General features: G+C 37.3%; 2 protein-coding genes across 2 annotated transcripts in view; one reads left to right on the forward strand and one right to left on the reverse strand.

The window, feature by feature from the left end:
* Positions 1-26,401, forward strand: part of SLC6A14 (solute carrier family 6 member 14) — a 371,528-nt gene that overhangs the window by 109,809 nt on the left and 235,318 nt on the right. The window lies entirely within an intron of this gene.
* AGTR2 (angiotensin II receptor type 2) lies at positions 22,114-26,338 on the reverse strand. The gene is made up of 3 exons (XM_005673847.4): positions 26,269-26,338; positions 26,056-26,117; positions 22,114-24,837 (listed from the first exon to the last, which is right to left on the reverse strand). The coding sequence occupies exon 3, from the start codon at positions 24,797-24,799 to the stop codon at positions 23,711-23,713; it is 1,089 nt and encodes a 362-aa protein (XP_005673904.1). The 5' UTR covers positions 24,800-24,837; positions 26,056-26,117; positions 26,269-26,338; the 3' UTR covers positions 22,114-23,710.

Consider the following 26,401-nt stretch of genomic DNA (forward strand, 5'->3'; position numbering starts at 1 on the left):
TCCTGGATGTGTTTGTTAAATTAGATTCCTGCCCCTCAACCTTATGCTTTAATAAATGTAAATATATCTCCTTCACTTTGAGTCTGGGAATGATTGACTGCTTCGATCTGGGCCTTTGGGCAGGTAAGTTTGAGTGAGTAGGCCCTTTTAAGCACTGTCATCCAGATTGATACGGCCTTGTGGGTCTCCAGATGCAAGCCAAGCTGGTTTTTCAAAGTTAGATTATCTGAGGGCACATCTCTCAGTTTCGGGTACTAAAAATTGGTTGTGTTGTTCTTTTTTTAAATTTAACTATGTGCCAGATACTGTTTTATTTTTTTGTTTTATGTTTTGTGTGTGTGTGTGTTTGTGTGTGTAACTCAACAATAAGAAAAAAAAAAAACCCAATTTAAAAATAAGCAAGGAGTTCCTGTCGTGGCGCAGTGGTTAACGAATCCGACTAGGAACCATGAGGTTGCGGGTTCGGTCCCTGCCCTTGCTCAGTGGGTTAATGATCCGGCGTTGCCGTGAGCTGTGGTGTAGGTTGCAGACTCGGCTCGGATCCCGCGTTGCTGTGGCTCTGGCGTAGGCTGGTGGCTACATCTCCGATTCAACCCCTAGCCTGGGAACCTCCATATGCCGCGGGAGTGGCCCAAGAAATAGCAACAACAACAACAACAACAACAAAAGACAAAAAGAAAAAAAAAAAAGATATATGGATACAAAGTAAGGAAATGAAAGGATGTCCATAATCATATCATTAGGGAATTAGAAATTAAGACAACAATGAGTTACCACTTTATTCTTATTAGAATGGTGAAAATCCAACACAATGACAACACCAAATGCTGGCCAGGATGTGGAGCAACAGAAACATTGCTGGTGGGAATATAAAATAGTATGGCTGTTTTAGAAGACAATTTGACAGGTTCTTAACAAAAATAAACATGGTCTAGCATATTGTGTCCCTTGATATTTACTCAAATGAATTAAATGCTTACGTCCAACAAAAACATACTCACGGATGTTTATAGCAGCTTTGTTCAAAATTTCCAAAACTTGAAAGCACCCAAGATGTCCCTCAGTGCGTGAATGGATAAATAAACCATGGTGCATGTAGACAATGGAGTATTATTTAGAACTAAAAAGAAATGAGGTATCAAGTCATGAAAAGACATGGAGGAAACTTTTTTTTTTCTTTTTGTCTTTTCGTCTTTTCTAGGGCCGCATTTGTGGCATATGGAGGTTCCCAAGCTAGGGGTCTAATCAGAGCTGTAGCTGCCAGCCTACGCCATAGCCACAGCAACGCGGGATCCAAGCAGCATCTGTGACCTACACCACAGCTCACGGCAATGCCGGATCCTTAACCCACTGAACGAGGCCAGGGATCGAACCCACAACCTCATGGTTCCTAGTCAGATTCGTTAACCACTGCACCACCATGGGAACTCTGGAGGAAACTTTTAAATGGCTATTACTAAGTGAAAGAAACAAATTTGAAGGCTACATATTATATGAATTCATCTATATGACATTCTGGCAGAGGCAAAACTATGGAGACAGTAAACAGATCAGTGGTTGCCTGGAGTTAGTGGGGAGGAAGGAATGAATCATCAGGACACAGAGGATTTTTAGAGCAGTGCAACTATATATAACATTGCAATAGTGGATATAGGTAATCATATATTTATCAGAACCCATAGAATGTACACCACCAAGTGTGAACCTATGGACTTTGGATAATGGTGTATCATAGTAGGTTCATTAGTTGTAATAAGTGTACCACCAATTATTACCAAGTGTAATACCTATAATAAATGTCATTTGAAATGTCCATAGTAGCGGAGGTTGTGGTTTGTGGGAACAAGAGATATACTGGAACTCTGTATGTTGCACTCAGTTTTGCTGTGAGCCTAAAACGGCTCTAAAATTTAAATTATTAATTTTAAAAATACATAACAAATTTTTACCCTCTTAACAAATTTAAATGTACATTACAGAACTTTATCATTTTGCCTGTCTGAAACTCTGTACCTACTGAATAACAACTCCTCATATTCACCTTCCCCCAAGCTCTGACAAACACCTTTATACCTCTTTTTCTATGAGTTTGATTATGTTAGATACCTAAGTGGAGTCATGAAGTTTTTGTGACTGGCTTATTTCGCTTAGCATAATGTCCTCAAAGTTCATCTATGTTGTAGCATATGACAGGATTTCCTTCTTATTTAAGCCTGAATAATATTCACTTGTATCTGTATATCACATTTTCTTTATCCATTTATTTATTGATGAACATTTATGTTGTTTCTACATTTTGCAGTGGACATGGGTGTCCAAATATCTCTTTGAGATCTTGTTTTCAATTATTTTAGATATATATCCAAAAGTAGAATTGCTGGATAATATGGTAATTATATTTTTAATTTTCGATGAATCTCCATACTCTTTCCTATAGCAGCTGCAAAATTTTACAATCCCACCAACAGTGCACAGAGTTCCAATTTCTCCACATTCTCATCACAGTTGTTCTTTCCTCCATCCTGCTTTCTTTCTTTCCTTCCTTCCTTTCTTTCTTTTTTTTTAATGGTATACATTCTAGTGGGTAAAAGGTGTTATTTGGTCTTGATTTGCATTTTTCTGATGAATTTGAGCATCTTTTCATGTATTTATTGGCCATTTGTATATCTTCTTTGGAAAATGTCTATTCAAATCCTTTGCTTCCTTTATATATATTTGTTGTTAGTGAGTTGAAGGAATTATATATATATTCTCGTTATTAACCCTTTATCCAATATATAATTTGCAAATATTTTTCTCATTCTATAGATTACATTTTCATTTTGTTGATTGTTTTCTTTGATGCAAAGAAGTTCAAAGTTTGTTGTAGTCCCATTAGTTTATTTTGCTTTTTTTTTTACTTGAACTTTTTGGTACTTCTACACTTACATTTATTTACATTCTGATCATACAGGTCTTATGTTTAAATCTTTAATCCATTTTGAGTTAGTTTTTGTATATGGTGTAAGGTAAGTGTCCATTTGCACTCTTTTGTATATGGATATCCAGTTTTCCTTATACTTTTTGTTAAAAAGATTGTCCTTTCTCCATTGAGTGTTCTTTACACCCAGATCAAAAATCAGTTGGCCATAAATATGAGGGTTTATTTCTGGGCTTTCTATTCTATTCCATCGGCCTATATGTCTGTCTTTATACTGGTGTCATACTGTTTTTAAGTAGTGTAGCTTTGTAATATAACTTGAGTGAGGCCTCAACTTTGTTCTTTTTTTAAAGATTGTTTTGTCTATTCAAAGTCTTTTGAAATTCAATATGAACTTTTAGAATGATTTTTTATTATTTTTGTAAAGAATGCCATTGGGATTTTGTTTTGTTTTGTTTTGTCTTTTTGCCTTTTCTAGGGCAGCTCCCATGGCATATGCAGGTTCCCAGGCTAGGGGGTCTATCAGAGCCATAGCTGCCGGCCTAAACCAGAACCACAGCAATGTGGGAATCTGAGCTGCCTCTGCAGTGTACACCACAGCTCATGGCAATGCTGGATCCTTAACCCACTAAGCGAGGCCAGTGATCAAACCCTCAGCCTCATGGTTCCCAGTCGGATTCATTAACCACTGAGCCACAACAGGAACTCCACCACTGGGATTTTGATAGGGGTTGCATTGACTCTTTTGGTAATATAACATTTAAAAAAATTACAAGACTTAAAAAATATATCCATAAACATGGAATTTATTTATTCATAAATTTATTTATTTATAAGATTTTATTGGAATGTAGTTGTCTTACAATACTGTGTTAGTTTCAGATGTATAACACAGTGAATCAGTTGGAGGTTGGGATTAACATATACACACTACTATCTATAAAATATATAAGTAACAAAGACCTACTATATAGCACAGGGAAATCTACTCAATACTCTGCCATAACGTATATGGGAAAAGAATCTGAAAAATAATGGATTTATATATTTTTTTTCATTTATTGTGTCTTTCAGCAATGTTTTATAGTTTTCAGTATACAAATATTTCACCTCCTTAATTAAGTCTATTCTGGAGTTCCTGTTGTGGCTCAGCAGATTATCAACCCATCTAGTATCCATGAAGATGCAGGTTCATTCTCTGGCCTTGCTCAGTGAGCTCAGTGAGCTGTGGTGTAGGTCACAGATGTGGCTCAGATCCTGTATTGCTGCAGTTCTGATTCAACCCCTAGTCTGGGAACTTCCATATGTTGTAGGTGTGGCCCTAAAAAGCAAAAGAAAAAAGAAAAACAAAAGCCTTTTCCTAAACACTTTGGTTTCATCCTACTTAGAGTCTTTTGAGCTTCTTGAATTTGGATGTCCATTACCTCCCCCATTTGAAAACTGTTGATCAGAGTGACCTTCTGAACCTTAATCTCAACTCAAATTCTCTGGTTGTCCCTGAGATGGTCCAAGGCTGAGAAAGAGCCACAAACAAGAAGCCACATCTAACCCAAGGGAAGTCTGTCTCCCCCTGTGGAAACTTCCCTAACATGCATCATTTCTTTAAATAAGCTCTCTGTCTCTTTATTTCTTTCTCATTCTGGAATTCCTATAATGTATAAATTGATCTGCTTATGGTGTTCATGGTGCCTTAGGCTTTCTTCACTTTTATCCATTGTTTTTCTTTTTACTCATTTGAAATGATAATATCAAATGAATTCTCTTCAAAATCACTGATTCTTCTTGATGAAGTCTACTGTTAAATCTTTCTAGTGAATTTTAAAATTCATTTTTCATATTGTTCAGCTGCAGAATTTTAAAAAAATAGTTTATATTGCTTGATATTTCATTCTGATCATGCATTGTTTCCTGATTCATTTAATTATTTGTGTTCTTTTGTAGATCATTGAGCTTTTTTAAGAATTATTTTGAATTCTTTTTCATGTTGTTTATAGATATCCATGTCTTTGGGGTTGATTTCTAGAGATTTATTCTGTTCCATTGCTTGGGTCATGTTTCTCTATTTCTTCGCACGCCTTATAATTTATAATTGAGTTTCATACATTTGAAAAAATAGCCACCTCTACCAGTCTTTATGTACTGACTTCAAATTAGGGAAAGCTTTCACCAATCAGCCTGGCTAGAAATTCTGGGAACCTCTGCAATCCTTTTTGGAGGGATATAACTTATCTGGGATTGTATATGTAATTTCCCAGTTAGCGAATTTGGCTGGTTACTTTTTCAGGAGTTTATGTTCTTTCTGGTATCTTTGATTCTGCAGGATCTCTGGTGCTACAGCAGCAAGCCATTCCCCACTCCTTTTTTCTCTGTGGTTCCCAGGAATACAGGTTATGCCAGCTCCCCATCAGTACTTTTATTAGTGGCTGAAGAGTAAGACAGATGTCAGTCCCTTTAACAACTCTCTGAAAATCTGGAACACCAGTTGCACAGTCCATTCTTTTCACTCCCTCCCATTGGAGAAGTCACAAGTTGGAGAAGTCACAAGATTGCATCAAGCCACACTAGCTTCCATCTGTGACTCTGCAGTCCCTCTAGTGCTTCAGCACTGACTCCACTCTCCTTTGCTTTCAGTATCCTCAAGGCATCCAAACGATTCCTGTTCTGCTGATACTCCAAATCAGGTGAGAAAGAAACTAATCCCTCAGGTAGCTCTCCAAAAAGCCAGAGGACAATGAATACACATTCCACTATTGTCTTACTTTCCCCCTCCCCCGGGGGAGAAGCCAGGAACCATGCTGAGCTATGCCATCTAAGGGGAGGGGTGATTATGGTAATATGAAGCAGCTCTTCATATTTCAGTGTGTCTGCTCTGACCATATATTCACCTAGGGTACTACAATTTCTTTACTGGTTTCTGGAGTTTTCACAAAGTTATTTTGGTTCATATCTTGTTGTTAAGTTGGTGGCCCTGTGAGGAAACAAATGCAAAGATGTCTTATTTCTCTCTCTTGCTGGTGTCACCAGCATGTTGGTGTTTTTATTAGACTACATTAAAGGTATGGTTAATTTAGGAGGAAATTACATCACTGTAATGAATGTCTTTTATCAAAAAGCAGGAAATGGAATTCCCATTGTGGCTCAGCAGTTAACAAATCTGACTAGCATCCATGAGGATGCAGGTTCCATCCCTGGTCTCGCTCAGTGGGTTAAGGATCCAGCATTGCCATGAGCTGTGGTGTAGGTGGCAGATGCAGCTCGGATCCTGTGTTGCTTGCTGTGCCTGTGTCGTAGGCCAGCGGCTACAGGTCCAATTAGACCCCTAGCCTGGGAACCTCCATGTGCCGCTAGTGTGGCCCTAAGAAGCAAAAAAAAAAAAAAAAAAAAAGCAGGAAATGCTATTCCCTTTATTCAAAAATAATCCTTTTGTGATCATCATTACTATTTTTAAATTGTCTTATAAAGTTCATGCATATTCTTATTAAACTTATTCTTAGACATTTAACTTCTGTTATCATTGTTTTTTACTGTAAATGAGATCTATTTTCCATTCTGCATTTTAGTTGGTTGTTGTTTTTCTTTATGAGAGGTTTATTAACTTTTGCATATAGATTCACTGCTCTGCCACCTTACTATGTTGTCTAGTTATTGAATCATTTGTTAAATTTCAGCAATTTCCAAGTACTCAGATTTTTCCTTTTTTTTTTCAGAGAAATCTGATCTGCATTATGAACACTGGTTCATAATGTGTTATGAACTCAAGTTTCTCTAAGGCTGTTTTTTTTTTTTATTAAGAATACTTAAGATCTATTCTCTTAGCAGATTTCAAGTATATATTATGGTATTATTAACTAAAGTAGTCATGTTGTACATTAGATCCTTAGAACTTATTCATCTTATATTTGAAAGTTTGACTGATATCTGTTCATTTATCCCACTTGTCAGTCCCTGGCAATCATCACTAATTTTCTCTGTTTCTGAGTCTGATTTTTTTTTTGTAGATTCCACATATAAGTAGATCATACAGTGTTTGTCTTTCTCTGTCTGGCTTATTTCACTTAACATAATATGTTAATTAATTTGATTGTAATAACCATTTCACAATGACATATGTATCATTATGCTGCATACTTTAAATATACACAATTTTACTTGTCAATTATACCTCAATAAAGCTAGGAGAAAAAACATACTAAAGTTATTAAGTATTCCTATTTATTTTTTCTATGTTTTGTATTGTTTCCTTAGGATGTTGGTTCTTATTTTTTGAGTATAGTTCCTGTTTTTCATGCCATTTCTTTTCCTCAAATGTTTAGTCACTTCTTGTCTGTTCATATTTGTAGATGCAGCTCCAAATTAATGTAATTGCTGAAGTATATTTCCTCAGGCTGAAAACCCTTGTCCTCTTGTTTCTATTAATACAAATTTAAGTTGTAGGAGCCAGCATCCCAGTAGTTGTGATGTGGACAATAAAGGGTTTGTATATCTGTCAAGCTTTCCTAAGGAATATAAAATTAGTTTATTTTCTATATTAGCATTTCCCGTCCACTTGGAACTTAAACATTACTTGGAGTAACGCTTCTCTGAAATCAACACTTATTCTGATTTTTTTTTTCACATCTCAATGCCCTTTTTAAAGAGCTTTATTCATGGTATTAGCCTGTAGGCAAATTCCTGAATCATTCCTTCTAAATGCCAGGATTGGCACAGGTGTTCTACTCTAAAATTAAGTAATTGACCCATTATGTATGAACTGTTTCCTCTAGCCTGAACTTCCTTTGATCTTGGGGTTATTTGGAGTTCTGGGTATAATCAAATTTTGTATCCACTTGTCTACCTTTTTAAGGTGACTGGATGGGAAGCTACAATGTATTACATCACTTATCTGTTTCCATCCACTTTATACCTTCCAGATATTTCTCTCTATTGATGGCATGTTTCCAAGTACAGTAGATTTATTTTTGTATTCCACCTGTTATTTAATTGGGATGTTGGGATAAAGAGTCTATAAATGAATGTGTTCAAGAAATACTTTGGAGGAGTTCCGGTTGTGGCGCAGTGGTTAACGAATCCGACTAGGACCCACGAGGTTGCGGGTTTGATCTCTGGCCTCGCTCAGTGGGTCAAGGATCAAGCGTTGCCATGAGCTGTGTTGAAGGCTGCAGACGCGGCTCCAATCCCATGTTGCTGTGGTTCTGGCCTAGGCCAGTGGCTACAGCTCTAATTCAACCCCTAGCCTGGGAACCTTCACATGCCGTGGAAGTGGCCCAAGACAAAGGCAAAAAGACAAAAAAAAAAAAAAAAAAAAAAAAAAAAAAAAAAAAAAAAAAAAAAGAAATAATTTGGAACTGAAAATCTTTTCATTTATCTCACCATCTGATCACTAGTAGAATACTTTGAAAAATTTTGACTTATTATTTCAATAAAAACAGATTTTGACATCTACAAATCACCTAAATTTATTTTAACCAACAGTAAAGTAAAAATAAAGTTTATTTTCCATAATAGGGATCACAAAGAAGTAGTTAAAATATATTAGTTAAGAGCAGTGAGCATTCATGGTGGCTGAAAAAGCACATAAACTTATGGGATGGGTAAGTCAAAGCTTGGAGCATATACATTTGAGAGAACTTTAAATCTGTGCATTTTGAGCAACATGCAATTTCCTAAACTTCTGGTCTGAATGTGTATTCTTATGTTTTATGGTGGGCAGTGTTTGCAAATTGTACCAAAATGATAATAATAGGAGTTTCTGCTCTGGCGCAGCAGGTTATGAATCCAGCATTGTCTCTGCAGCTGTGCGTGTTTGATCCCCAGCCTGGCACAGTAGGTTAAGGATCCAACATTGGTGCAGCTGTGGCATTGCTGCTACCAATTGGATCAAATTCCTGGCCTGGTAGCTTTCACTTGCTGTGGGTATGGCCAAAAAACTTTTTAAAAATGATAATAATAATCTAATATCATTGGCATAGCAATTCCATTCATAGAAATGTATCATAAAAAACTAAACAAAAGAATGTATAAAAAACTTAGCTATAAGAATGTCAACCATACAATTATTTATTAAAGTGAAAAAAAATATCAATTTAATAATTCAATATTTATTTTTTTATTTATCCTTAACAGACTTTACTTTTTATAGCAGTTTTACATTCACAGCAAAATTGAGCAGAATATACAGAGTTCCTATATATTCACTGCAGTATTCCCCTCACATACGCAGGCTTCCCTCCAATAAACATCCTGGCACCAGTGGTATATTTGTTATAAGTCATTAACCTATATCCATGAGAAATTATCACTTCAAGTGTATAGTTTACTTTAGAGTTCACTGATGTTATATATTCTATGAATTTTGACAAATATATAATAATATATATCCACTATTAAAATAGTAGTAATGCCCTAAAAATCCTCTGTGCTTTGCCCACTCATCCCTTTCTACCCCCTAACTCCTGGCAACCATTGATCTTTTAACTGTCTCTATAGTTTTGCCTTTTCCAGTTGGTCAGAGTTGGAATCATGTAATAAGCAGTTTTCAAATTGACTTTTTTTTCACTTAGTGATAGGAATTTAGGTTTCCTCTCTGTCTTTTCGTGGCTTGGTAGATCATTTCCCTTTAGTGCTAAATAATATTCCATTGTCTTGATGTACCAAAGTTTATTTTTCCATCCACCTACTGAGGGACATCTTGGATGCTTCCAGGTTTGAGCTATTATGAATAAAGGTGATGTGAACATTCATGATCATATTTTTTGTTGGTCTAAATTTTCAGTTCATTTGGGTAAATATCAAGGGGCACAATTACTGGATCATATAGTAATACTGTGTTTAGTTTTGTAAGAATCTGCTGAATTGTCTTCAAAGTGGCTACATTGTATTTCATTCTAACCAACAATGAATCAGAGTTCCTGTTGCCCCGCATCTTTGACAGCATTTGATGTTGTCATTGCTTTGGATTTTCACCATTCTAATAGGTACATTGTAGAATCTTGTTTTTTTTTTTTTTTTTTTGTCTTTTGTCTTTTGTTGTTGTTGTTGTTGTTGTTGCTATTTCTTGGGCCGCTCCCGCGGCATATGGAGGTTCCCAGGCTAGGGGTTGAATCAGAGATGTAGCCACCAGCCTACGCCAGAGCCACAGCAACGCGGGATCCGAGCCGAGTCTGCAACCTATACCACAGCTCACGGCAACGCCGGATCATTAACCCACTGAGCAAGGGCAGGGACCGAACCCGCAACCTCATGGTTCCTAGTCGGATTCGTTAACCACTGCACCACGACGGGAACTCCGAATCTTGTTTTTTAATTTGGAATTCCCTAATGACATATGATGCTGAGCATTTTTTCATATGCTTGCTTGCTTGCTTGCTTGCTTGCTTGCTTTCTTTTCTTTTCTTTTCTTTTCTTTTCTTTTCTTTTCTTTTTTGCTTTTCATGGCCGCACTCATGGCATATGGAGATTCTCAGGCTAGGGGTCAAATCAGAGCTGTAGCCTCTGGCCTATGCCACAGCCACAGCAATGTGGGATCCAAGTCACGTCTGTGACCTACACCACAGCTTTTGGCAATGCCACATCCATAACCCACTGAGCAAGGCCAGGGATCAAACCTGTGTCCCCATGGATGCTAGTCAGATTTGCAAACTGCTGAGCCACAATGGGAACTCCATGTGCTTACTTTCCATCTGTACATCTTTTAAAATGATATATCTTTTCAGACCTTTGCTCATTTAAAAAAAAATTTTTTTAGGGCCATACCCATGGCATATGGAAGTTCCCAGGCTAGGGGTCAAATTGGAGCTGTAGCTGTTGGCCTACACCACAGCCACAACAACTCAGGACCCAAGCCATGTCTGTGACCTACACCACAGCTCACGGCAACACTAGATTCTTAACCCATTGAGCAAGGCCAGGGATCAAACCCACATCCTTATGGATACTATTCCACTAGTTACCACTGAGCCATGACGGGAATTCCCCCGTGCTCATTTTTAATTATGCTCTTCATTTTCTTATTGTTGAGTTTTAAGTATTCTTTGTATATTTTGGATAACAGTACTGTATTAGATACTGTTTTTACAAATATTTCCTGCCAGTTTGTGACTTGCCTTCTTATTTTCTTGAAAGTATTTTTCACAGAGGATCTTGGTTTAAAAAAATTAGAGCACTTCTATGAGATAGAATACAGCTACTCCCTAAGAAACCGTAAAAGAATATTAGCATTTATGCATCCTCACAGAGTATTGAGTGAAGCACTCAGATATGATGTGTGTGTGTTTATTAGTTGGATAGACAGATAGTGAATAGCTAGATGGATACATGTATTAGTCAGGGTTTTCCAGAGAAACAGAACCTATAGGAGATGCATGTGTGTGTACACACACACACGCACACATCCAAATGGTCCCTGACTTACAATAGTTCTAGTTACTATTTTTTGATTTTATCATGGTGTAAAAACAATGCACATTCAGTAGAAACTCTACTTTGAATTTTGAATTTTGTCCTTTTCCTGGGTTTGTGATATGTAGTATGATACTCTCATGATTCTGGGCAGTGGGAGCAAGCCACAGCTCCCAGTCAGCCACATGATCATGAGGTTAAACAACCAATACACTTACAACCATTCTGTTTTTTTCACTTTTAGTACAGTATTCAATAAATTACCTGAGATATTTCAACACTTTAAAGTAGGCTTTGTATTAGATGATTTTGCTCAATGGTAGGCTAATGTGTTTTGAGCACATTTTGAGCTTAGGCTAGGCTAAGCTATGATGTTTGGTAGTTATATTAAATGTACTTTAGACTTGTGATATTTTTAATATACAGTGGGTTTATTGGAACTTAGCCCTATCATAAGTCGCGGAAGACTTCTGTCTATGACAGAATTGGCTCACATGATTATCGAAGCTAGAGTTGGCAAAGTAGAGGCCCAGGAAAGCCAACATATAGTTCCAATCCTAGTCCAAAGGCCTGAAAAATAGGAGAGCTAATGATATAAGTTCCAGTACAAAATCAAGCAGGCTTGAGATTCAAGAGTTACTGATGATTCAATTTGAGTCCACAGGCAGTAAAAGACCAATGTCCCATCTCAAGTCAGGCAGGAGTTCCTTCTTATTTGAAAGAAAATCAGACTTTTTGTTCTATTCAGGATTTCAACTGGTTGGATGAGGACCACCCATGTTAGAGAGAGCAATCTGCTTTACTCAGTCTACCAATTCAAATGTGAATTACATTCCCCAAACACCCTCACAGACACACTCAAAATACTTTTTCACCAAATATCTCAGCACTTCATAGCTCAGTCATGTTGACACATAAGATTAACTATCACAGGCCCATCCCTTATCAACATGGTCCCAATACATATCTTAAATCACAATCAGTCACCAAATAAAGACAAAAAGAAGCTCATAATTCCACCTAACATGATATAACTATCCTGTGTACAACTGAAATGCACTAACTTCTTCCTCAGAAGAGAAAGTAGTTTTTAAGTATGCTTACTCTTTTCCTTGATATCTCCTAACTTAAATACTATGAGGTAAAATGAACATTATAAATACTATGATATAAAGTCAATACATCTTATATTACATGACCAGGGAATAAGAGAATAAAGAAAAAAAATATACAAATGTATTCATAACAAAACAAGGAGAAAATATTCATGACAATTTCAGGCTTATGTATGTAATGTATGTAACTGGCTGTATGATTTAGTTGGTATATATAACTACCTTCTCTTGATACCCATTCTGTTATTCCTTTTGCCTTCAGCAAGCACTTAAGCTGGTCATGATGGTTGTTTACATGTTTACTCTTCATTCCTGAAAGGTCTAGGCTATTAGCAGTCATTCCTAAATTGAGTTGTTGTAGTTTAACATTGACCTTAATCACTAGTCATGGTAATACTAAGAGGAACCCTAAGGGATTTCTTGTATTCCAGATATATTCTTCCTTACCTCCTTCATGGAATAGTAGCCCAGTTACCCTGTGGCAGTCAGGATCAATCACCCCAACCAGCACAATAACTCCCTTCTTTGCCTCTTGATTCAGAGGCATTAGGAGCCCAAAGTGGCCAGGTGGCAGCCTTAACTTGCAGTGGAAACATGGTTATGTTTCCTGTTGGAATCATTCCTCTCTTTTGAATTAAAACTTTTAGGTCAGCAGAGCATAAGGTTGTGGGAAAAGGAAGCAAAAATTTTGGTAGAGTGGTTAGAGGTAATAGTGAATGGTGTCACTCCCATGTCTACCTCCCTTTTTCTAGACCTATGTATCCTAACTATGGGAGACAGCACCATTTGGTGAATGCTGATTCAATACATATACAGCCTTGGGGAAAACCTTGCCCCACCCTGCAAGGTATTGCAACTGGTTGGCAGTATAAGTTTTCAAATGGCCATTATACTAGTCTATCAAGCTACCTTCTTCAGAATAGTAGGGAACACAGAAGACCAGTGAATTCCACAATCATAGGCCCATTGCTGTACCTCTTTTGCTGTGAAATGAGTTCCTGGGTCAGAAGCAATGCTGTGTGGAATATTATGTTGTTGGACAAAACATTCTATAAGTCCCTGGATGTCAGTTTTAGCAGAAGCATTGCCTGCAGGGAAGGCAAATCCATATCCACAGTAAGTGTCTAGTCCAGTAAGAACAAAACACTGCCCTTCCATCATGGAATAAGTCTAATAAAATCAATCTGCCACCAGATAATCAGCTGCTTACCCCAGGGAATAATGCCATACGAAGATTCAGTATTGGTCTATGCTGCTAGCAGACTGGGCACTCAGCAGTGGCCTTAGCCAGGTTGGCCTTGGTGAGTGAAAGTCCATGTTGCTGAGCCCATGAATAACTTCCACTCCTGCCACCCATGACTACTTTGTTTATGATCCCTTTGGGCTGTGAGAGAGGTAGCTGAGGAATGAGGCTGACTGGTTTCCATAGAAAGGGGTGTCCTATTCATTCAATTATTAAAATTCTCTTCTACTGAGGTCACCCTTTGATGGACAGTCACATGAGACACAGATATTTTCACATTTTTTGCCATTCAAAGAGTTCTATTCACATATATCTTCCCCAGGTTCCTGTCACCAATTTTATAATTATGTTCCTTCCAATTCTCTGACCATCCAGCCAAACCATTGGTCTCAGACGATGAATTTGTATATAATTGCACATCTGGCTGTGTTTTCTCCCACAGAAACAGAACAGCCATGTGTACTGTTTGAAATTCTTCCCAATGGGAGATTTCCCTTTATCCCTTCAGGAATGTCCCAGAGAGGGTTTTCAGTGTTGCAATTGTCCACTTTGAGTAATGCCTGTATATCATGCAGAATCATCTGTAAATCAAGCCCAAATCTTTTGTAACCTTATCAACTGACTATAGGGAACTCCCCAATGAAGCCATAGTGCAGGCTGAGAGAGAGAGGGTTATGTAACAGGAATGACAAATGATGGCCTTCAGACCACTTATTCATAAAGCTTATTTGTGCCTTTAGGGCTTGCTTGGACCCAAACACATATGTAATATTTCCATTTGATAATAGAATGTTGCTATGCACAGCCAATTTTATGGCCCAGTGGGTCAGATAGCACCTAATTTGTGATGGACAGCTCAGGTCACATGGTAACTCTTTTGGCTTATGGTTAAGCATCCAGTCTCTGCTAAGGCCCAGTAGCAGGCCAAGAGCTGTTTCTCAAAAGTGGTGAAGATATACACAGAGGGTAGCAGGGCTTTGCTTGCAAGTTCTAATGGCCCTGTTCTACTATTGATTCTGCTGGATCATTTTGCATGACAGCCCAGACCTATTGCAGGGCCTTCTCTTTTTCTGGGTCCCACTCAAAACTAGCAGCTTTTGGGTCACTGAGTATGTAGCCAGAATAACACACTCAAATGAGGAATATGTTACCTCCAAAATCCAGTGAGGCCTACTAAAGATCATGCCTCTGGTTGTAGGAGGGGTCAAATACAACAACTTATCTTTCACCTTAGAAGGGATAGGTCTACATACCCCATGCCACTGGACCCTTAGAAATTTCACTGAAGTAGAAGGCCCCTGAAATTTGTTGAATTTCATGTAACATGCAAAAGTCTTACAAATAAGTTTAAAATAGTTGCTACTTCTTACTTATTAGTCTAATCAACATAAAGTCATCAGTGTAAGGCACCAGTGTGATACTTGTGGAATGAGAAGGCATTCAAGATGTCTACAAACTAAATTATGACAAGATGGAGAGTTAATATACCCATGAGGTAGGGCAATGAAGGTGTATTGTTGGCCTTCCCAGCTGAAAGCAAACTGGTTCTGGTATTCTTTACTAAAAGAAAAAAGCATTTGCTAGATCAATAGTTTCCTACCAGGTACTAGGGGATGTGTTGATTTGCTCAAGAAATGAAACCACATCTGATACAGCAGCTGCAATTGGAATCATTTGGTTAAGCTTGCAATAATCCACTGTCATTCTCCAAAATCCATCTGTCTTCTGCACAGGACAAATATGTGAGCTGAATGGAGATGTATTGGGAATCACCACCCCTGCATCTTTCAAGTCTGATCATGGTGCTAATCTTTGCAGTTCCTCCAGGAATGCAGTGTTGCTTTTGGTTTTCTATTTTTCTAGGCAGAGGTGGTTCTGGTTGTTTCCAGTCGGCCTTTCACACCATAAGGGAACCAATGTGAGCTGCTGAATATATCTATTCAAATTATGCATTCTCGAACTGGAGGAATAATGACCTGATGAATTTGGGGATCCGCTGTGCCCACTGTGAGATAGACTGGAGCTAAAACTCCACTGATCACCTAACCTTTGCCTGTGGACCACAGTGACCTTTTGGATCTTGTGGAATTAGTGTCAGTTTAGAACCAGTGTCTAGTAATCCTCCAAATTTCTGGTTATTTCCTATTCCCTCAGTGCACAATTATCATAGGTAATTTTAAGGGAGACTGGGAAGACCATAGTTACTTTTAAGGGAGGCTGGAAGAAAGATTAACAGTATAAATACGTTGTAGTGTGCTGAGATCCTGCCTCAAGAAACATGGCTTCCCCTTCATTTTGGGTCTATAATATGGCTCAAAACTAGGAATTAATAGGGGGCTGTGACTCTTTATTTATTTATTTATTTTTGTCTTTTCTAGGGCCGCTCCTGCGGCATATGGAGGTTCCCAGGCTAGGGGTCCAGTTGGAGCCGTAGCCACCGACCTATGTCAGAGCCACAGCAACGCGGGATCCAAGCCGCATCTGCAACCTACACCACAGCTCACGGCAACGCCGGATCCCCAATCCACTGAGCAAGGCCACGGATCGAACCTGCGACCTCATGGTTCCTAGTCAGATTCGTTAACCACTGTGCCACGACGGGAACTCCTCTTTGTTTTTATGATTCAGGTTAGACATTTGTTCACCTGAACTATAACTTTTCTGCTTATGTGTTAAGATTAAGTAATAACTTAGTAAGCTTCGTATCTATTTTATTTCTAGGAACACCATGAACAACTAGCCAATGCCATAGGTCTGTGCTTGACAGACTATTCTGACTGCTTCTTTGACTATGCTGCCCATTGTGGTAACCATACCCACCTTGCCTTTGGTATTGAGTTCAGCCACTTGGTCCTTGCCACCCCACCCCACCCCTGCTGAATTCAATTACTCTCATTGCCTTTAGGTTTCCCAATTGAAATGTAGTTCCCACTGTAAGTTCCAGCCTATAGAGAAGAGCAAACATAGAGCTCGTCAAGGATGCCAGAGCTTACTTCACAAATTTATTTCTCACTGTATTGGTAAAAGATGTGTCTTTTGGACCCTCCCAGGGTAGGTAAGTAGCTCTAAAATGGCAAATTCACTTTAAAATTCCAATTTCTCTAAACCTTTGAACCCCTTCTATATTAAACCAAGGCAGGTCCATCATTTCTAGCTTGCTCACTTTGGTCTGCCTTTTGGTCTGTGTTTTAGCCAACCAACCAAACTGTTAGAGCCTTTTCTAACTCTCCAAGGAACAATATTAAATGTAGAATCTTTGATTAATGAGCACATATTAATAAATTTGGTCTGATCCAACTTTATATTCCTTCCACCGTTATCCTACACCTTTGATACCTATTCCCATCATTTTCTGCAGATATATGTCTGCACAAGTTAGAAAACTCAAGTAGTTCTTTTGGAGTATAGTGTTCTTCATGGGTCACAGTTTGTGTCTCACCTTTAGAGACATGTTGGAACTTGAATCTAGTTATAGAACTAGAAGTAAAGATGGGTGATGGAGTGGGTCCTGAGAAGACTCAGAAATTTTTTGCATGGCATCTTTGTCAGGAGAGGCCATTATGGTTTCCTAAGGCAATGCAGGATTAATCCTCTCAAATGGGAATAAAATGGTAACTACCACTGGAGGGGAGAGACTTCTTCCATGGTCAAAGAAGACTCATCAGAATTTAGAGGCTCAATGTCCTCAACTTCATCAAGGTCTTCCCGTACATACCCATTCCAATTTAAAGGAATTCATTCTTTCCCAATCAGTGCCCTCATATTAACCACAGAGACCCTGTGAGACTGGGAGTTCAGTTTGCATTGTAACTTAACCAATTGCAGGAAGAGATTCTGTATTTGATTTTCTCTTGAACTGAGAATTGAAATCTCTGTGCCTCATTTTTTTCTTTCCCTACTTTGCCTGGCAACATTAGATCTTCCTTTTCTTAAAATGTCATCGGTTCTATTGGATTAGAACCCCATCCTTATTACTTCATTTAACCTTAATTATTTCCTAAAAGCTCTATCTCCAAACATAATCATGTTCAGGGTTGGGGCTTCAACATATGAATTTTGAGGAGACACAATTCAGTACATAACCGTAGATATCAGCACTCCCTGTGAGACAATTTCAAATTAATAGCCACAGATATTACAAACACTGTAGTGTTTTTGTTGTTGTTGTTGTTATGGGAATGATCACTTCAGTGGTAATGAATGTAGAATAAGTAGGATCCATTATTCAGAGAAAAGGCTATAACTGGAAATCTGAGGGCTTAGTAATGGTCTGGTGTTTCCAACTTTTGAGGCAAATGGAACTGTACCAACTGTATCCCATACATATTGGTATATTGACCTTGGGGACTTTTTTTGGAAGAGGCAATTGGCAAAGGGGTCTCTGAGAGGAAGGGAATCAATTACTAGATCCTTTTTCTAAGCAGTTCAAAGTTATTACATTATATCTTATCTACTGAGGTGTCACTCACTAATGTGATCAATCAAGAAGCAACATCAGCTTTACTACTTACCCCCTCTGCTAACTAGAGATACTCATTTTTATTGAGAAGTAGTTTGAACTCTGACTGCAACTGCATGTGAGTTTCATTTAAGAAAGGAGAGGACTGGTTTCTAGTGTCACGGAGGAAGAAACTTTTCCCTTTTAGTTCTTCTGGCTGGTCTAAGAATTAAATTGACATGAGTAGAATAAAAAGAGAAAATAAAATAAAAGTTTAATAACATATATACTGAGAGAGAGACCCAGGAAAACTGAGTAACTTGCCAAAATGGCTGAAGCAAGCAACTTAAATACTATCTGCAGCTAAAGACAAAAGAGAATGTTGGGAGTAGGGGTCTGGGACTTCAAAGGGAAGGAAGGCAATTGACATAGAGATAGAAAAGCAAATGTTTAGTAAATGTTTTCTGGGCCAGGCGGAGACAATGGGAATTTTAACTGGACTGTGCTGGGTTCCTCCCTATCTATACAGGTAATTTACTAAAGTTATCTATGGTGATGGCTCCCTTCCTGGAACAGGTGCTCCATCTACATTTTTTAGGCATTTTGGGAGAAGGTCAAAGTTTCTTCCTAAGTCTTTTAGGCCTTGATTGTCTTCAGCTCAAAATAATCTGCATGCCAAAGAGACATTTTAGGGTGGCAAGTTTTGCTCCCCTACACTGGTATGGCATATTCCTTCTGCTGGATTTCTACTGATCCCTCCTGGTTCCACAGAGATGCCAAAACAAGTAAATATATGTTTGAGGCTTTATCTACAGTAGCATGCGTCTCATATAGGTGACTGTGACACCTATATATGATGTCACATATATAGGAGGAAAAGGCTTCCTTTTTCTTTCTCTTATACCCTATCAGATGGTTTGTGTCTAGATCATCTAGAAGCTCCTTAAAGTGTACAGGAGTCTATGTCAGACTACGAAATGGTCTGTTCTTATATGGACCAACTGATATATAATGTAGCAACAACAGCTGCAGAATGTGGGCCAGAAGTCTTATCAGATTTTCCAATGTTCCCCTCCACTGAGCAATAGTAATCAGGTATAACCTTCTCAGATTGCTTAAAGCCTGAAAATTTGGGACTTACAGGAAAGGAAGAACCAACAAGGAAAGAAACAATATTTTCTAGTAAGCCATTTGGAAGTTTGGGATCAAAATATTTTAAATATTAAAAATAGTATGGGAGTTCCCCGATGGCCTAGTGGTTAAGAATCTGACATTGGTCACTACTGTGGTTCAGGTCACTGCTGTGGTGTAGATTCAATCCCTGGCCTGGGAACTTCCATATGTTATGGGTGCAGCCAAAAAAAATGTACCACGGGATGATTGAAGGATATATCCATTAGATAATAGATGAAAATAGAAGTATGGATATGGTAAAGAAATAGTGTGTATATATGCATGTGTGTCTGTGTGTATACTATATCCATATATATACTCACATGGTATACACAGTATATATGTCTATATTTGTATCTATAATCTTACCCCATGCTTCTACAGTGATTATGTCTGTGGCTAATTTTTTTTTTTTTTTGTCTTTTTACTTTTTCTAGGGCCGCTCCTGCAGTACATGGAGGTTCCCAGGCTAGGTGTGGAATCGGAGCCGTAGCCACCGGCCTACGCCAGAGCCATAGCAATGGGGGATTCGAGCCGCATCTTCAACCTACACCACAGCTCATGGCAACGCTGGATCCTTAACCCACTGAGCAAGGGCAGGGATCAAACCCGCAACCTCATGGTTCCTAGTCGGATTCGTTAACCGCTGCTCCACAACGGGAACTCCTCTGTGGCTAATTTTAATCTGTATAGTTAAATTTTTCAACACTGAGAAAGTATTGATTCTTAGTAAGAAATGCATATCAATTATTTGCAATTTTAAAAAGAATGCTCTCTTCTCAAAAGTAAGAATTTCAAAAAGAATTTTTGTTCTGAGGATGTTAACCCTTTGTAGCTTTGTTTGTGCAAGTGGGCCTCAATGTCTAGGAGGCTAGTCAACTCAGCTGTAGGCCACCAATTTCTTGCAGGAAAAGTGATTATTTTTTGTGATAACATATGAATTTCTGTTACGTGAATCATCATTGTTGATAGTTTATCTAGGAATTAACAAAATAATTAAGTACTACATTTTCCTTATTACCTCAATCCTTTCTTGCTTTAGTCACCTCATGTGGTTAATTCAGCTTGTGATGTTTGGATTTTTCTTTTGTTGATATGTGAGGCCACCAAAAAGTTCCCCACTCACAAATCCCCACTGGGGAAGAAAAGAAAAGTCAATATAGAATGAGCTTCCTTCAGATTGTCCTCTCATTTCGATGCAGACCTCAAAAGATCAGAAAAAAAGGGATTTTTTTCAAAATATTTTATTTAGTAGATCAAATTTAGGGATATAGAATATAGAAATAATTAATAGTTGGCTTTCCATAATAAAAATATACATTCCTTCTACAAATTGCAAGAGATGAATTTCTCTGGTAACCCTATATAATCTCATTTTACAGAGCTAGCATTTGTGTTGACATTTTTATTCCTCAAAAGAAATGTTTGAGTCATCAACCTTGCTTTGTGTATGGGAGTAGAGAGGGGTCTGCAGAGGGTAGTGTTTACTTCATAGAGTTTCGTACAGCATGGAGCACAAGAAAAGGACAGTGGAGAACCAAGGAGAAAGCCTTATCCGTTTGCCTCTTTTTCTCCATAGGTATAAATATACCACTTGCCCAGAGCTCTTGTATTGCTCTGGTCAGGGATATGTAAGCACTGTGGTTTGGGGGAAAGCTGAAGGACTATGCAAGATTGTCTCTGAAATATCTGCTTGGTAGCCTAAGATTGATGTTTAAACTACCAAATCCCTCTTTTAGGATTACCCAGACCATTGGTCAGAGCCAAATTTAAAGATTAATGGGGACTCACTTGTGCCTCAGTTTCCTTATTTATAAAATGAGAATAATTGAGTCATTATGGGAATAAAGTGGGATAATTCAAATAAAATACTTACCAAAGTACATATCATATAATGCTCACCTAATAATAGCTATTATTGTTATTAGTATGTGGTTTTTGGACATTGGTTAGATGAGGAAAATAAAGGTGGAGCCATGAAAAAGAAAGGAGATAAGGTAATACCTGGAAATGTGGCAAAATGACAATACAGTTTCATTTGCTATCTGAAAAACTTACCTGAAATTTACATTTTCAAAGAAAAAAAGGGGATGTTTATACTTTTGTGTATTCCTGCAATCAGAATTCATAAATTCATGTACCATTTTCTCAAATGACATTTCTTCTTAGTAGCAGGAAAGACCCCTGGAGTCCAAGCCTCAGAGAATTACTTAGGGCTCAATGGGCTCCTTAAGGAAGTTGAGGCCAGGCTTAAAATCCCAAGAGCTAGAAAAATAATTTTCTTCATTAAGAGAACTCCCAGGGGAGGGACATTTGTATTATAATCAGTATAATAATTATTATTGGATAGAGGGACTGACAAGAGCTCAGTGTTGAAAGCTGAGTGGGTATTTATTAATTGAATGAGAGACCCTTGGGGTGGGGGTGACTGGAAGATGTTCAGCAAGACAGAGTTGTGTAAACAAAAGCAGAGAGGCATGAGAGAGCATTAGGCCTGAAAAAAAGCACCAAGTCCTTTAGTGATGCTTAAACAAGGAATGCAAGAGAGAGATGGCAGAAAGAAAGAAAGCCAGAGAGACAAGAAAGGATCAGTTCTCCTATGATTCTATAAACTATGACCAGAAATCTGGACTTTTCCTTTCATAATTAATGGCGAATTATGGGTGAAGACTCAATAGTGGGAGACTAGAAGAAAAGCCAGATAAGAAGTGGTAGGGGCTGAAACTAAGAAGTGTCAGCGGGGATTGTATAGAGGATACAGATATAAGAGAAGGTAAGAATCTATAATTGGAGGTAGTTAAAGTAAAAAAGTAAAGGACACATGATCTTCCAATTAAAGATTTTATTTATATGAGACATTTTACAAAATTATCTAAAATATGAAGTCATAGTTGTTTATACATTTAGCTATTTTTTAAATTGATAGTAATAGATTACATGAAATTAGAACCTTCCCAGAAAGTGGAGCGAGAGAATTTTTTGATCTATAGCCCCAAGATCTGGCAAAGACACCAGACTTCTGAAACTTTATTTCTCTCTCAGAGATCAGTATTGGTTTAGGAAGGTCCTAGACAACCTGATGTCTAGACAACCTGATATAATACGGGGCTGGTGCAGAATGAAATCTCTAACTTCTAAAATTAGGATTCATACTCTAAGTAAACTCCAGATAACTCAGTTTCAGATACTCCTCAAACTTAGGAGTTCTAATAGTGTTGAGAAGGAGATCTCTGGGCCAATGACTGGTATAAAAGAGTTCTGCAGAACCCTATAAATTCTGAAAAAACAGTATCCATAGGTATAGGTTACCTCTACCCCATGGTCTATATTTTCAAAGCCACATTATATTGTTCTGACAGGTAGGTTTGCTGTGTGACACCAAACTTGTCATTTGCTAGATCTGTTTTTCCTCCTTGGGTATCAAAATTCCATACTGGTATAACCTTTTCCTATGCCAGTTAAGGGTTTATTACAAATAAAAGAGTTAAAGAAGCCACCCAAATATTTTGGGAAGCAACTCAGAACCAAAGCATCAATAATAAAACTCAAGTCAACTTCCTATATATCAAAGCACCACATCCAAAAGGTCAAGAATATAAAAATAGCCTTTACATTTCATACACTAAACAGTGTTCAGTTATTGTTTTTAGAAAGTTATCAGAAAACATTAAAATCTTCAGACAACAGTTAAAATGGATAGAAAGTTTAAAAAGTGTTTAAAGTTTAGTGAACACTCAAATATTTGTTAATTGCAAATCTATGTTATTACAATTTACTTTCTATAACTGTAAATATAAGCTAAAATATAGGAGAATATGTGATCTAATCTATATTCCTAGCCCTACTCAATGTGTAGTTATATATTAAATACAAACTTATACTCAAATGAAATTTTAAAGGATTATTATTTACAATATAAAGTTGAAGGTATATTCCTAGAGCATGAATAATTGGCACCGATCTAGTGTAGTATACTTCACTTAGAAGTACTCATTTCTCTTAGCATTATGTCTTGTAAATAATGCAATGAGTTGAAAGATTGGCCTTGGTTCAAGAGGAAAACCTGATAAAAATGGATATAAAAACCAATAAAAATTCCAACATTTGTTAAGGAGAAATCTGCAACCCCAAATCATCATTCACAATTTGTTATTAATTATAATTTGAGACAAATTCCTAGTTACTTCTAGGTTATGGGTATGTCTCCCCAGTGACCGTCTTACACTGATAGACCAGGGAAAAAAGGGGGAAATTCTTGAAAGTCACTGGAAGATAAAACTTACATTTAGTTTCCTGTTCTAGAAGAGCAAGAAAAGATTACATTAAGGGGGAAGACTTGTTATTTTACTATAGCCATTAAAAGATAATTTAAGGAGATCTCAAGCCAAGTAGACATATTGAAAACATGCATTCCACTTTCATGTTTAAGACACAAAGGTCTCCATTTCTCTAAGGGAACTGCTTTTTCGGCATGACACACTCTCTCTCTTGCCTTGGAGCCAAGTAATTGGAACCCTAAACACACGGCGGAGCTTCTGTTGGAACCGGTTTCCAACAAAACAATACAAAAAGGGATTAATGCAGCTGTTGGTGAATCCCAGGAGAATGGCAAAAGGAAGTGCCAGGTCAATGACTGCGATAACTTCACAGCTATTAATGATACCCATCCAGGCCAGAGCATCCAGGAAGGTCAGAACATGGAAGGGAAGCCAACAAATGATGAATGCCAGAACAACAGCAGCTGCCATATTCAGGACTTGGTCACGAGTTATTCTGTTCTTCCCATAGCTATTGGTCTTCAGTAGGTGTTTTCTGATTCCAAAATAGCAAGTTGCTATGAATATTAAAGGGATAATAAAACCAAGGATATTTTTCATTAAGGCAATCCCAGCTGACCATTGGGCATATTTTTCAGGTGGGAAAGCCATAATGCAAGCATTCACTCCTAAATATTCAATGGTTCTGACATCTCGGAAGTAAAATGTTGGCAATGAGGACAGACAGGCCATACACCAAACCAGAGGAACTATATAAGAGGCTTGCCAGGGATTTCTTCTTTGAGACAGAAAGGGGTAGATGACAGATTGGTACCTATCAACACTCATGCAGGTGATAAAAAAAATACTTGCAAACATGTTCAGGGTCAGGAAAGAACCAAAAACTTTGCACATCACAGGTCCAAAGAGCCAATCATATCTGTAAGAATAATAGGTTGCCCAGAGAGGAAGAGTAGCCAAAAGCAGTAAGTCAGCCACAGCCAGGTTGAAGATGTAAATGCTGGAAACCTTTTTAGGACCCTTTTGACAACAAAACAGTGTAACCACAATAGTATTGACAAGAAATCCAACCACAAAAATAATGTAGTAGAGAATAGGAATTGCATCTAAATGCTTATCTGATGGCTTATGTGAGCAATTAAAGGTAGACTCATTGCCAGAGATGTTCACAAGTCCGACATGAAGACTGCTGGTAATGTTTTTGCTGATGGTGACAAGGGTGAAGTTATCCTTCATATTGATTGAAATGTCAGCAGCTCTAATTTTTATGCCTTCTGTGGGGGGGAAAAAAAAGAACTCAAAACATATATAGAATTTAGGACATCACTGAGTCATTAGCATTTTAAGTTTGTTGAAAGCAAAAAAGGTGGATGATTATAGGAAACATTGGGATGGAAGCATGCCTTATGAAATAAGAATAGATTTTACTTCTTGATGAAGAAAAGAGAATTTCCTCAATAGTACCAATTAAGACATTCTAGCATCAGGGTTGAAAATTCCAAACAATACTACATTTTCCCATCTTTTATATTATCAAAAGGTTTAAAGAAAATTAACATTTCAAAAGGTTAGAATAGGAAACGTGAAACAAATAAGAAGGAATTAAGAAATAAGCAAAGTTAGCATTTCAAAAACACTTGAGCACATATCTCACTTTGTATACTTTCTAGAAACCACACTGCTGCCTGCTATATCATAGAGAAATGCCTTATTCATGTAACTAATTATATACAAGTCATTACAGCTATGGAAAATATAAGTAACATAAGTTATGGAAAAAATTAGTAAGTGTATAAAAGGCTGAAAGAATATGCAAAAGGAATATATTGGGATGGGGGATTATGGCTGGTTTTTAACTAATGAAAAATAATCCCATTAGTTCTATTTTTCCATTGTTTTCACAATAATAATAAAGAGGTAATTATAGATTGTGTACATGTTTTAAAAAGCCCCATCATATTTTCATAGAGACCATTAGTTTCACATATAGATCTTTAACTTGAATCCATTTAAAAGAAAATCTATTTTTCTTTTCAGTTAGGAAAAGAAAAAGAAAAAATAGCCAAATCTGATTTAGAGTCAAGTAGACATAGTCTTTTTGCTCATCGAAATAAGAATTGAGCATCAGTGATTAATCATGATATAATTGTATCATTTTTTCCTTTGCTGCTATTTTAGTTTAACACAACTAAGTAGTAACAGTGCTACATGGCTCTCAAATGTTGTAGTCAATATTTAGGCTTTTTTTTTTTTCTAAAGTAGCAACCTTATTTTAAAACAAAAGAAAATTAGCTGAAGATAAACACAGTAGGAGAAAGACTATTCCTTTAGATAGTTTCAAAAAACATATAAATTACCCAATGAAAATATAATCAGCAGAGTCTTCTAATAAACAGCAAACTTATCATTTTTGTCTAAAGCTTATTCTTTCATAATCTTGACCTAACAAGTTAACATGAAAAAATCCAAAGTAAACCCTCTTGAAGACTTACTGGTTGTTGGAGTTTAAAATTTAGTTATCATAAATCTTCTTGCCTAGTTCCTAAGTGCACTCCTGTAAGAGAAACAGCAGTTAAATAATTTAGGAGTTTTGTAAAATACAGTGTTAAAATACAGGAAAAAGGAAAGTTCATCCATAAAAAATATTTTCATTTAATGTATGCTCTACTTTCCAAATAGAGTATGTATAAATTGTACAGACCTACCTTAAAAATTCAGGCTGAAGAATGCTTTTAATTCTGTGCTTATTCGTTCCTTTAGACTCGGGGACGTAATAGCACCAGATCTCTGGTTTCCTTCTTATATGTTCGGTCTGTCCACTGGGAGCCTTCAACCTAC

The sequence above is a fragment of the Sus scrofa genome, chromosome X (genome assembly GCF_054392235.1).
Source record: "Sus scrofa isolate SSC_HxYL_T2T_F1_AM1 chromosome X, Sscrofa_HxYL_maternal_Yorkshire_Landrace_v2.0, whole genome shotgun sequence".
In the NCBI taxonomy this organism is placed as follows: domain Eukaryota; kingdom Metazoa; phylum Chordata; class Mammalia; order Artiodactyla; family Suidae; genus Sus; species Sus scrofa.